General features: G+C 39.4%; 2 protein-coding genes across 2 annotated transcripts in view; both read right to left on the bottom strand.

The window, feature by feature from the left end:
• Nucleotides 1–13,699, bottom strand: part of commd10 (COMM domain containing 10) — a 92,631-nt gene extending 78,932 nt beyond the window's left edge. Inside the window, exons 1-4 of the mRNA XM_087812432.1 lie at nucleotides 13,594–13,699; nucleotides 13,264–13,354; nucleotides 11,351–11,461; nucleotides 10,659–10,814 (exon numbers count right to left, since the gene is read on the bottom strand). Of these exons, the coding sequence (XP_087668558.1) occupies nucleotides 10,659–10,814; nucleotides 11,351–11,461; nucleotides 13,264–13,354; nucleotides 13,594–13,622 (387 nt within the window). The 5' untranslated portion in view covers nucleotides 13,623–13,699. The remainder of the gene's footprint in view (nucleotides 1–10,658; nucleotides 10,815–11,350; nucleotides 11,462–13,263; nucleotides 13,355–13,593) is intronic.
• Nucleotides 2,679–4,626, bottom strand: LOC148090111 (tripartite motif-containing protein 16-like). Its single transcript, XM_087812322.1, has one exon. The coding sequence runs from the start codon at nucleotides 4,527–4,529 to the stop codon at nucleotides 2,904–2,906; it is 1,626 nt and encodes a 541-aa protein (XP_087668448.1). The 5' UTR covers nucleotides 4,530–4,626; the 3' UTR covers nucleotides 2,679–2,903.
• Nucleotides 13,700–14,155: the final 456 nt, after the last annotated feature.

The raw sequence follows: 14,155 nt of genomic DNA, 5'->3' as shown, positions 1-14,155 counted from the left end.
ACAGTCCCACATCATCCCTCAGTCTTTTCAGCAGGATCTGGTGATCAACTGTGTCAAAGGCTGAGGACAGATCCAAGAGAATCAGAAAAGTGAATTTACCCGAGTCAGCCCGACATCATGATGTCACTGGACACCTTCAGTAAAGCTGTCTCCGTAGAGTGATGTTGATGGAAGCCAGACTGAAACTTCTCATGGATGTCGCTCGAAAGACAGCTGTTCAGACACAACCTTCCGCTTCCGGTAAGCCTTTGATCGGCTGCTAGAACGTGAGCTCTTGAAATAATTCCCAAAAACAGTCGTTTTAACTACTTGTCCGGATATTATGCTCATATCACTAAAGATATGTCTCAAGCATCACTGATCTATGATCGTGATGCTCTTTTAAACATCAGAGAGTCAATGGAGGACTTCACTCGCGACAGTTACCAACGTCCAGTTAGTGTGTTTCCTCCTTCGCTTTTCATTGACTCTGTGGAATATCGTTTGATCTCTCGAGTACCGGGCGATTTCCACAAGGCATCGAGTAGGTCTGGAGTACAGGTCAGGATGAGACGCGCAGTCGTGATCCCTCGAAAGAACTCTGATGTCATTGGACGTCATCGAGGTTTGATCGACGTTCCTCTCACTGAAGTGTGTGACGACACGTCAGCGCTGCCGTCTGCCCAGACCTCAACGAAAGGTGGTAAGATTTTTTCATTTCCTCTCTTTAATTTGGCATTTACTACCGAGTTGAACGTGAGTGACAGCTGTCACCCACATGACCGCTGTTCTCTTCAAAAGATCCCGCTCTGCTGTCAGTGACGTCATCGGTGCTGAACGTAGGAATTCTGAATGTTCGCTCCATTACTAATAAATCCTTTATTCTTAATGATCTTTTCACAAGAGTTACTTTGGATTTATTATGTCTTTCTGAGACTTGGCAGAGAAAGGAAGAGTTTATTCATCTGAATGAACTCTGTCCAGTAGGGAGCGCTGTCCTGGGGAAGCCTCGCCTCTCTGGTCGTGGAGGAGGTCTGGCTACAGTTTTTAGGGAGAGTTGTTCTTGCAAAGTGATTCAGACACAGGAATTCACTTTTTTTGAGTCTCAAAAGATCTTGGTTGGTTCTACAAGACCTTTCTATTGTGTGTCAACCTGGTCCTGCGGCGGTGTTCTTGAAAGACTTCAGTGACTTCTTATCTTCCATTATTCAAATGGAATCTGTTCTTATTCTTGATGACTTTAATCTTCATGTTGATGACGTCACATCTTGCTCTGCTAAATAACTTTTAACTTTAACAGAAGCCTTAAATGTTTAGCAACATGTTTCTGAACCCACTCATCAAAAAGGCCACATTTTAGACTTAGTTTTTACTCTTGGCCTGAACATTTCTAATGTATCTGTACATGATGTCCATCTGAGTGATCATTCTCTTTTCTTGTTTAACCTGGATTTCATCCCTGAACCTAAGCCTTTGAAAGTTAAGTCTCAGAGGCGTGTCATCTCAGCCAATACTGCAGACAGTTTTTCTGCTATGTTTGACCGTCTTTCCTTTGATGACTGCCCAAACGTGGACAGTTTGATTCACTGTTTCACTACTCATTGTGTTGAAATACTGGATCAAGTGGCACCTGTTAAATCGAACTTGAAAATTCAGAAAAAAAGGTGCCCTTGGACAAATGAAGATCTCCTGAGTCTGAAGAGACTTTGTCGAAAGACTGAGCGTCTCTGGAAGTCCACTAAACTTGAGGTGCACAGACTTCACCTCAGGGATTTGATGTCTTCTTACAATGAGATGGTGGAAACTGCTAGATCTGATTATATCAGAAAACTGGCAGCAGCAAATAAGAAAAACCCCAAAGTGTTGTTTGACACGATTAATTCTCTCGTGTCTCCTGCTCCTCAAACCACGCCTGTCTTCTGTGAAGCTGACAGCAAAGCATTGTTTCGATTTTTCATTGACAAAATTAAATTGATCAAAGAGAAAATCTCTCCCCCTTTGTTTGGAACCCCTACTGTCTCTGAGCCCCTCTCCTCCTCTTGGTCTTCCTTCACTGCTGTGTCTTTGGGTGATATTTCCGCACTAGTGAACAACATGAAACCCTCCTCTTGCTCAGATGACGTCCTTCCTTGAAGGCTTTTTATCAAAGTATTTGATGTAATTGGCCCCTGGGTAACCAATATGGTGAACCTCCCACTTTCCACAGGGGTTTTTCCCAATGCATTTAAACATGCCATTGTGGAGCCTCTGCTCAAAAAGCCAGGCTTAGACCCAACTGACCTCAGTAATTTCAGGCCTATTTCTAAGCTCCCTTTCTTGTCCAAGATCTTGCATGTTTGTGCATATGTGTGTGCTTGTATGTGTGTGTACGAATGTTTGTGTGTGTGCATATTTGTGTGTGTGTGCCTGTGAATGTTTGTGTGTGTATGTTTGTTTGTTTGTTTTCAAGTGTGAGCATGTGTGTGTGCATGAGTGTGTGTGCATGCGCAAGACTTAAAAAGGATCATACAGACTTCTCAGTACATTTATTAGGGGGAGGTCAGAGGTCAACTCCATCAGATCAAGGAAAATTCATATGACAATTAAAATGATTCATATCATATTAACATGAGTGAACTTTGTCTCTTTTTATTTTCTTATGTATTATTATAGTTGTGTTGAGGTGAATTGTGTCAGTAAAAACAACAACAACACACTCGTCTGATCATGATGGTGTTTATTAAAGAAGATTTGAGTCACAAGAAGACACTCTCGTCACCATCAGTAAGAATCTAAATCACTCAGAGATGCTGGACAATAAAGTCACATGACGTCACCGTGTCTTCACTGCGGCACAAACGACAAACGTTCTCAGAGACTTTCATCCAAACATTGAAGCTTCATGTGATCATGTCACTCCTGGAGACTCACAATCTCACTGTCGTCTACTTCAGCTTCACAAACTCACACGAGGATGAAAAAAAAACCCTGACTCCAGCATGAAGAGGTTGAGAGAACCTGGTCTGGACTCTGTGGAGGAGAGTCATGGTCTCAGAGACGCTGTAGAAGGACAGAAGACCTGCAGAGTGATCCAGGTACACCCCCACTGTGGAGGGTCTGACTCTGGAGACTTTAGTTGTGACGTTGTTGTGTATAAATGAACAACCAGAGTCATTACAATATAAACACCAAGATTTGTCATTTTCTCCAAATAAACGTTCTTCTCCTGATCTGCTGATGTTCTTGTATGAAACTGCTACATGAACATATCCTGTTGTCTTCACCTCCCAGTAACAACGTCCAGTCAGAGACTCTGGACTCAAGACCTGATAACAAGTGAATCTGTATGGATGATCAGGACGAGACTGACGTCTCCCCATGTTTGTCACTTTCTTGTTTCCTTCAGACAACATCAAACATGAGCCTGCAGTGTTTGGATCCAGAGTGATGTCCTGTGAGTGTCTGAGGAACTGCTCTCTCTCTGGATGGATCATCAGTGAGATGTTGGTCCACGTGTCTCTCAGAAGGTCCTGGACTTGGTCTCTGCAGGCTGACACGGCTGCTGTTACTTCCTCAAAGCGACAGTGAGTTTGCTGAAGGGTCGTGGAGGAGGTCCAGTCTTCACTGACCTCTGAGAGTGAGGTCGTGTCTTCACTGACCTCTGAGAGTGAGGTCCAGTTCTTGAAGAAGTCGGTGAGACTGTCGGTGAGTGACAGCTGCTGCAGCTCAGCATCTTTCTTCTTCAGCTCAGAGATCTCCTGCTCCAGGTGCTCCTGACGTCCTCGGACTCGAGATGCTTCAGTCTTCTGCTGAGATCTGATCTGCTGCTCCACACCAGACCTTCTCCTCTGGATCATCTGAGACATCTGGTCGTGGGTCTCCTGACTGGTCTTCACTGCTTTATCAGCAGAGACTCTGATGTTCTTGTCCTCCTGCTGAAGCAGCTTCACTTCCTTCTCTCTCTTCTGGATCTTCTGATGGATCCTTCCTCGGCTCTGATCCACGTCTTTCTCCCTCTCCCTCCTCTCTGCTGCCGCCAAGACGATGACATGATCTCTGTGTTGGTCCTCAGCACAGAGATGGCAGATGAGCTGCTGATCAGAACGACAGAACATCTTCTTCTCCTCCTCGTGTTGAGGGCAGATCATCTCCTGCAGATGCTTGGACGGCTGGACCAGCTTGTGTCTCCTGAAGGCCGGAGCTTCTCGATGAGTCTGGAGGTGAAGGTCACAGTAGGAGACCAGACACATCAGACAGGACTGGAGGGCTTTCATCTTCCTCCCAGTGCAGGCGTCACAGGCCACATCTTCAGGTCCAGCAGAGCAGAGGTCCTCAGCTGCTCCAGTCTTCTTCAGCTCCTCCACTAACTCTGCTAACACAGTGTTCTTCTGGAGGACAGGTCTCTCTCTGAAGCGCCGTCTGCACTGAGGACACTCGTAGACTTTCTTGTCCTGCCAGTGACCTTCAACACAGGTCTTACAGTAGTTGTGTCCACAGGGAAGAGAGACTGGATCCTTCAGTAGATCCAGACAGATGCAACAAGATCTCAGATCAACTCTAATCTTCTCCATGTCTCTGGAACTGAAACGCTCCTTCACAGGTGGACACTTTTATCCTCTCAGTCACATGATGCTGCTTCAATCTTATCCAACCTGCTGACTCACATCTTATCAAACTTCCCTGGAACAACTTAACGATTCTTGACAACAACTTCAACACACCTTTATTCTAACAAACCTGAACACACGCCCACAAAAGTGCAAACACGCTCATGAAACATGTGGTTGGTGTGTGTTTTTCTGATCTGAATGTCTAATCGACTCAAAGTGTTCAACAAAATGTCTTGAAAATTATAATTTTAAACTGTTTTAACTGAGAAAAATCTCTAAACTCAGGAAAATAATGTCACATCATGATCTGGATCTTATAATATAAGTTTGTGTCGTTTACACTATTGTAACAGTTTATTTTCATGTCTAAACCAGAAGGATGTGTCTCGCCTACAGTTCATACAAAACTCTTCTGAGCCGCTCTAGTAGAAGAACTCACATTTCTCCTTCAAACTCTTCACTGGCTGCCAGTTTCTTTCAGGATCATTTTAAAATTCTGGTTCTTACTTTCAGATCTATTCATGGTCAGACCTTCCATCAGTGATCTGATCCAGACTTACACCCCAGCTCGGGCTCTGAGGTCTGTGGATCAGAATCTACTGATGGTTCCTGAACTTCCGGACCAGAGGAGAGAAATCCTTCCAGACTGTTGCTCCTAAGCTTTGGAACCATCTCTGTGTTTGATGATCTACTGACTCCTTCAAGAAACATCTGTGTTTGATGATCTACTGACTCCTTCAAGAAACATCTGTGTTTGATGATCTACTGACTCCTTCAAGAAACATCTGTGTTTGATGATCTACTGACTCCTTCAAGAAACATCTCAAGACACTTTTATTTGAGCTATTTATTTGCCGATTTTCTGAGACTCCTGTGTTTGTCTTATATGTGTCTTGATCTTTTAAAGTATATCTTTTTACTGTGTATTGTTTTTTGATTGTTAAAGCGTTTGTGAAAGATATTTTGTAATAACCTTTACTTACTTACTTACTTATTGACTCAAGTGTTTGACAATATGTCTTGAAAATGATCATGTTAAGGTTTGAGGGGAAAGGTCAAAGGTCAACTACTGATCAGGTCAGAAGAAAGGGATGGATGGAGGATTAATCAAGGTATGAGTCCTTGTATATCAACATTTCATTTCAAGATAGAACATCATGAAGATTCTTCTTGAACAGCCCGTTTGGTTGATTTACTGTTAATTGGTCATAATTCAGCGACGGCGAGGTGACGGATTAGTCCCCCGGTGTCGAGGGGGGGGGGCACCTTAAGTGTTTTATGATGCTTCGAGGGCCCATAATAATAAACCATGTGTGACTTATTGATTGTAAAGCAGGTGTGAGGTGGAGCCACATTATTCACCAGGACACAAGCGTCCACATCTGCAGGGAGAAACATCTGAGATACAGTACATGATCCGGTTCAGCCCGGTTCATTCGCTTCTTGACTTCACCGCCATAACTCAAGTATAGTTCATCGCTCACAGGAAGTACGAGCTCAAAGGCAGGAAGTAGCAAACGTTTCAATGGATTTTAATCCTGTTAGAATCCAGGCTGTGGTGTAAATACCAGGAAAGTTCACTGAAGAAAACTTTCACTTTGTTCCTCTGACCTTCTCTTAACTAGACATTGATTCGAGGCAGTTTATATAGTTTTTGTTGTTTCTTCGTCTTACAAGCCATTGATTGGTAGCAAAGGTTACACATCTTCAGGTGCACTTTTCTCTGTCGCCTCAATAAAACAATCAATGTCACCGCGAAGAGAAAACCAACTGAAGGTCAGCAGTGTTCGCGCTTCACTGTAACAAGACTTGTCAGAACACGTTCTCACGCAAATCATCAACATAATCAAACGATTTTCATCCGTTATGAAACAGTTTTCAACTGAAATCAAACCATTTTCAACTATAATCCAAAAAACTTTCAACTATAATCAAACAATTTTCAACTATAATCCAACAACTTTCAACTATAATCCAACAATTTTCAACTATAATCAAACAATTTTCAACTATAATCACAAACAATTTTCAATTATAATCAAACAATTTTCAACTATAATCAAACCTTTTTCAACTATAATTCAACCATTTTCAACTATAATCCAACAATTTTCAACTATAATCAAACCTTTTTCAACTATAATCCAACAATTTTCAACTATAATCAAACCATTTTCAACTATAATCAAACCATTTTCAACTATAATCAAACAATTTTCCACTATAATCAAGATTTGTTTTGGTTTCTTCTTAGATTAAAAAGAAGTAGAGAAGAACAGTTGTTGACCTGTTTAAAAGTCGATAAACTCTATAATTAAGTATTAATTATTTAACTAACTAATCCATTTAGGTAAGATCGGTAAATCCCTTGTAAAAAAAAAACAGAACAACTAACAATTTAAATTGCATCCGTTCATGAGCCTGATCAACCTGATCTGAGGGATTTAAACAAATCTTCCATCTTGAGAAAGACCTCGTCCTTCACTTGTAGCTACTCAGTGGCTCATCTGAGTTGAAGAAAACTTCATTCATTCGATTCAATGAATGAATATTGTTTATTTCGGGCATGTTTAAATCATCAACGGCACATTTCTTCGTAGTTCACATATTACATGCATGTTCCGAAAGGGAAAAGTTAGAGAAGCAGAGTTTATCTTGACTTTGACCCGTCTCAGGTTTCTCAGGCTCAACTCATTGTTTAGTTTCAGAATCTTCTTTTGTTATCCATGTCTGATTAGCTTCTCTGACCTTTATCCGCCATCATTAATCATTCTGTACAAGTCAATGGTTTCATTTTTAACACCTGTGACCATTTGTTATGTCTTGTGTGTCTTTCTTGGTGTTTTGTTTTCTTATTTTGAAACCTGCTTCCTTCTGTGTCTGTGAGTTTCCTTTCTGGTCCCTCCCCCTGCTGATTGTTATTGTCTTCACCTGTCTTGTTTGCTGCAGCTGCCAGTGATTTCCTTATTCTGCTCACTCTCCCTCAGTCTTTGTCGGTTCGTCACACTTGTTGTCTCGTGTTCGTCTAGTTCGTGTTTCAGACTTCCAATTCAAGATTGTTTTTCCTTCCCGGTTTTGACTCTGGTACGTTTTTCTCATTTTTTCTGCCTGCGCCCTTGACCTGTTTTTCTGGATATCTTACCTGTCGGATGTATATTTCCCGGACTACCTGTGACGATACCTCTGCCTGCTGCCAATAAATCTGTCAAGTTTGACAACCAGACAATGCGCCTGGGTTTCCTTCCGCATCCTGACACCATTATACAAAATAATTATTAAGTAGTCTGTATCCTCTTTCGTCGGAAATTCATATTTCCTCTTAGATTCTGTTTATTTTATCCGTCATAAATGATCTGACACGCCTTGTATAGTCTCATACTTAGTATTGTTGATCAATAGGGCCTCTCCTCCTCCACCTTTGTTTTTCCTGCTAACACGTAAAGATTATATCCTTCCAGATAATAAAAAAAATTGATATCCGTGTTCCCGACACGATTATACTGAAGGGACTCAGGTCTTCCTTGATGTGGCCGAAGTTAGCAAGTAATTTGTATTTATACAGCGCTTTTCCAGACCAGGGTCACAAAGCGCTTAAACAATCAAAACAATACTCAATCAAATATATACTTTAAAGGTCAAGACAACACTGAGAGCAACACAGGAGTTCCAGAAAATCAAGTTGACCATGTCAATGGTGGCCTTGAATTGTTCTTCAGTGAAGTAGTGGCATTTTCTCAGACTTGTTATAATAGAAGGGATTTTCCGGGTCAATTCCTTCATTCGGGTCAGATATGTTTCACATGTTGATTTATACACTGATCTGCTCAGCAATCCTTTCAGATACACCCGTCATATTCCATTGTACTGACTCCTTCAAGAAACATCTTATTTGTTCAGGCTTTTCCTTGATTTTCTGGAACTCCTATTGTGTTATCAGTTTTATCTTGACCTTTAAAATATATACTTTATTGAATATTGTTTTGATTGTTTAAGCGCTTTGTGACCCTGTTGTTGAAATCCAGATGGATGCCTCGGACATTCGGGAACTCGGAGACCTTCATCTCCACAGATTTGATCTGAGAGTCACGAGTCTCCGCGGCTGCAGCTCTCGCACGACTCGGATTTTGAGTCCAGTCACAATAACTTTGTTGATTTTTTTCCCTGCTGCTCCAACTCCTCGACTCTTGTTCCCTAAAGTTTTTATAAGCAGATGTTTGATTTCATCGCCTTTTGAAGAAGCTCTTTCAGTTTTTTCAGTTCGCTTTTTTCATCACATTATGTATTTTTAACACACGTAAAAAGTTTTGGCGATTAAATAATATTTCATTTTTGTCATAGTACTTTGATGGTTTATATTTGAATAAAGTGTGTATCAAATAAAATAATTAGATTTTTATGTTTAAATTCCCGGCGTTTGTTCATTTTTGTGTTGCAATTAAACTTCTGGCCACAAGATTACATCCTCCACATCAGGATCAATTAAATCACACAAGATCTCGGCAATGACTGAGGATGAGAGGATACGGTCGACTCCCGAAAAAATATTAAAGCAGATGTTTGTAGTTGTGAAAGGAATTATTGATACACTTGAATTTTACGATATGCTCGGAGTACTGCATTGACATTCAACATCGCAGTATACATTTTTTTTTTATGTACAATCAACATGTAAAGATGTGTTGCAATTAAACATCCGGCCTCTAGATGGCCGCAGTCGTTACGTTGTCCACAGCTAAAGGAAGAATGATGACTGAGGACGAGAGGATACAGTGACTCCAGCAGCTTTTAAAGCTGATTTTTGGACATATTTAGGTTTGAAAACAAATGAAAACAGTTACAACTTTGTCAAGAGTCATGTGGTCTGTAAATACTACAACACCAGAGTCAAGTACTGGACAATACTACACATCTATACTTGTTACTACACTATCACAACACCAGAGTCAATTACTCGACAATACTACACATATATACTTGTTACTACACTATCACAACACCAGAGTCAAGTACTGGACAATACTACACATATATACTTGTTACTACACTATCACAACACCAGAGTCAATTACTTGACAATACTACACATATATACTCGTTACTACACTATCACAACACCAGAGTCAAGTACGGGACAATACTACACATATATACTTGTTACTACACTATCACAACACCAGAGTCAAGTACTGGACAATACTACACATATATACCTGTTACTACACTATCACAACACCAGAGTCAAGTACTGGACAATACTACACATCTATACTTGTTACTACACTATCACAACACCAGAGTCAATTACTTGACAATACTACACATATATACTCGTTACTACACTATCACAACACCAGAGTCAAGTACTGGACAATACTACACATATATACTTGTTACTACACTATCACAACACCAGAGTCAAGTACTGGACAATACTACACATATATACTTGTTACTACACTATCACAACACCAGAGTCAAGTACTGGACAATACTACACATATATCCTTGTTACTACACTATCACAACACCAGAGTCAAGTACTGGACAATACTACACATATATCCTTGTTACTACACTATCACAACACCAGAGTCAAGTACTGGACAATACTACACATATATCCTTGTTACTACACTATCACTAAACCATAGTCAAGTACTTGACAATACTACACATATATCCTTGTTACTACACTATCACTAAACCATAGTCAAGTACTTGACAATACTACACATATATAATTGTTACTACAGTATCACAACACCAGAGTAAAGTGCTCGACAATACTACACATATATACTTTTTACTACAGTATCTCAATATATGGTATCGTTGACCCTGTAATAGAGTCATGTACAGATTCTTGACGATATAATCTTCTAATAGAAAGTGACAACAGAGTGTGTGCGAAGAACACAGTACTACCAAGTAGTACCAACAGTGCCTCCTACAGGTGAGTATCATCGACCTTCTAATACGTTAAAGAATGATTCAGTTTGAAGCCAAAGAATTAAATTATTCAAATCTTGTGTATTTCCTGAGGCTGTGTCTTGTCTGATGTGGACTGATAAATACTTTATGAAGTAGTACCTTCTTCGGCGCAAACATGTTCTGCTTCAGTCGCTCGACCAGCTCCGGTCCAGACGAGGCCCAGAGCTGAGCCAAGACTTCAGCCTTATCCGGGTCCAGCTGAACCGACTCCAGCTGCTGCTGCAGAGATGCTGCCTTCACATTTTGATACACCGCCTGAGGAGGACAGGGACACGAGGGGATTCAGGTGCAGAGATTTGAGGAGCAACAGCGACCCCAGGTGGAGGAACCTGTCAGTTGCATTTATTTATTCTGAATTATAGTCGCTGATTTATTTTCTTCAAGAGAATGTTGATCCGTCTTGATGTGCGACTGACTTTCATCTCAATATTTATCAAATAACTATTAATGATTCAAGATTAGAATCAGAACATTTATTAGCAGAATTGTAAACACAACATAGGAACATATTTCTGATAGTATAGGATTGAATACATTAAATAAATACGAATAAAACACAATAAAATGAAACGTGTAGATTAAAACATTAATTTAATTCAATAAAAAATGAATATAAATGTAATTAAATGTTTAAACATTTTAAATTAATAAAAAATACATTAAAACATATTATGTAATTAAATAGATAAAAATACAATTAAATTAAATAAGAAATAAATCAATAACATTTTTAACTGTGATGTTCTGATGCCGACTGAAACTAAACTTCATGATGGTGTTCCATCACTTACCTGCTCCAAGATGAAGGCAGAAGTTTCAAGAACCAGGTTGAGAGCATGTTTATCCAACGCAAGAGCAGTCTGGAGTTTCTGTTCCTCCTCGTCGCTGAACGCTCTCTCTCCCTGAACAAAAGTTCAACGTAAAACATTAATGTTCAGAAAGAAAACAACGTTTATTTTTATCTACTGTAACGATTGGTTCGAGTCGTTCGGATCTTTAAAGCACAAGGATGTTGTTGGACTGGTCCTTGTCTTCACCATAACACGGTGAGAATGAAGGATCTTTCATGGACGCAGGTCGACCCCTGGGTTGATCAGAGAGTCGCCGCACAAGTGTCATCATCAAGATCCATGTCTTAGACGAGGAATAAAGTCTGTTTGACGGGTTCGATTACAACAAAAAGTTGTAGGTCTTAATACACATTTGTGACACGTGTGTACTTTACATTTCTGGATTATAAACACCTCAGTTATTTAATTCATAATTGATTTGTTTTTCTTTTACTTTGCACTTTAAGTACCTTTATTTATTTAAAACATGTGTATGTATTTTTTTAATGATCTCATTTGATTTACTTTCATTCTTTGTGATAATGTGTCCACGAGGAAGTCATGTGTTTGTAACACTGGCAATAACTACTCAGTCTGGATCTGAGAATGCAATAAATAAAATATGTACAGAGAAAAATATGGCAGTTTGACATGTTCAATTACAGAGGGACACATACGATGGTATGAAAAAGTTTGGGCACCCCTGTACATTTTCATGATTTTCCTTTATAAATCATTGGTTGTTTAGATAAAAAATTCCAGTTAAATATATCTTATAGGAGACAAACACAGTGATATTTGAGAAGTGAAATAAAGTTTATATGATTTACAGAAAGTGAGCAAGAATTATTTGAACAAAATTAGGCATGTGCATAAATTTAGGCATCAGAAAAGAAAAATTACTCAATATTTTGTGCATCCTCCTCCTTCAGAAACAACAGCCTCTAAACGCTTCCTATAGCTTCCAATGAGGGTCTGGATTCTGGTGGAAGATATTTTGGCTCATTCTTCTTTACAGATCCTCTCCAGTTCAGTCAGGTTCGATGGTTTCATGGACCGCCCGCTTTAAATCACACCATAACTTTTCAATAATATTCAGGTCTGGGGACTGAGATCATTCCAGAACATTATACTTGTTCCTCTGCATGAACGCCTTAGTCGATTTTGAGCAGTGTTTAGGGTCATTGTCTTGTTGAAAGATCCAGCCCCGGCGCAACTTCAACTTTGTTACTGATTCCTGGACATTGTTCTCCAGAATCTGCTGATATTGAGAGGAATCCATGCACCCCTCAACTTGAACAAGATTCCCCTGCGCTGGCCACACAGCCCCACAGCATGATAGAACCACCTCCAAATTTTACTGTAGGCAGCAAATTCTTTTCTTGGAATGCTGTGTTATTTTTCCGCCATGCATAACGCCCCTGGTTATGCCCAAATAACTCTATTTTAGTTTCATCAGTCCACAGCACCTTATTCCAAAATGAAGCTGGCTTGTCCAAATGTGCTTTAGCAAACCTCAAGCAACCCCGTTTGTGGAGTGTGCAGAGAAAAGGCTTTTTCCGCATTACTCTTCCATAAAGCATCTCCTTGTTTAAAGTGCACTGAATAGTTGAACGATGAATTAATACGATATAAGGGTACCTACATTTATGCACATGCCTAATTTTGTTTAAATAATTCTTGCACACTTTCTGTAAATCATATAAACGTTATTTCACTTATCAAATATCACAGTGTTTGTCTCCTATAAGATATAGTTAACTGGATTTTTTTATCCAAACAACCAATGATTTATAAAGGAAAATCATGAAAATGTACAGGGGTGCCCAAACTTTTTCATACCACTGTAGATTTACAAGGACAGTCTTGTTTACCTTCAGATGAAGCTTCTGTATGATCCTGGAGATCAATCTTGAGAACTTGTTGACATCGATTCCATTGATACAAGAAACTGCCTCTTTTATGCTGCCACGAAAAAACGCATGTTACAAAAGTTGTGACATTAAAGAGTAACACAATAAACACCAATGGAAAGACGAATGAATGGATTCTTAAAGAGGAGATACAAGTATCGCATGATTCATGAACAAAACACAAATAATTTGACATTTTCGGATGAATAAAGTCACTATAAAGTCGTGTAGATGTCGAAAGATGAGCAGGACGCATTATAATAATTGCTATTATTCGAAATAACGACTTACCTTTGCGTCTCTTTTATTATCGAAGTCATTTTGGTTTTAATAAACAAGATGAAAACATAGAAGAGAAGCTACAGCATCACTTCTGACTTCCTGTTTCTGTCACGAGGGGTGTCACGTGACCGCAGCGTCGTCTCGTGAATATGACCAACGTGTACGAAATTAAATTAGTTAAAATTGTACATTACCACAAAATCTTAACGAACACGAGTTCTCCAAAAGTAGTCCTTACATTTTATTTTTTAATTTATTTTTGTTCGACACACCTAAAATTGCTTAATTTGCGCGTACCGATCCTTGTGAAGTACTTCCGGGGTTACACCGGAACTTTTCTTACATCTGCGTCTGACGTTTGTAAACAATAAAAATAAAATAGTTTAATAGTGCACGTGTAAACATTTTAATAAACCTGAAGAAAATATTTTTGTAATCAATTAATTCATAATTGGCATTAAATTATTAAATATGATCGTTTTTCTTTTACAATTAATGATATAATTCTAAGAAAAACATCCCATTTTAAAATAACTATTGTTAATAAACTGTATTAAGACATTACTTTTCT

The sequence above is a fragment of the Callionymus lyra genome, chromosome 1 (assembly GCF_982586985.1).
Source record: "Callionymus lyra chromosome 1, fCalLyr1.hap1.1, whole genome shotgun sequence".
In the NCBI taxonomy this organism is placed as follows: Eukaryota; Metazoa; Chordata; class Actinopteri; order Syngnathiformes; family Callionymidae; genus Callionymus; species Callionymus lyra.
The sequence above is the reverse complement of the archived record's forward strand: the minus strand, read 5'-3'. Positions and strand labels throughout refer to the sequence as shown.

What these genes read in the sequence shown, in the direction of transcription:
- LOC148090111 (XM_087812322.1), bottom strand. Translation starts at nt 4,529, where the DNA reads ATGGAGAAGATTAGAGTTGATCTGAGATCTTGTTGCATCTGTCTGGAT.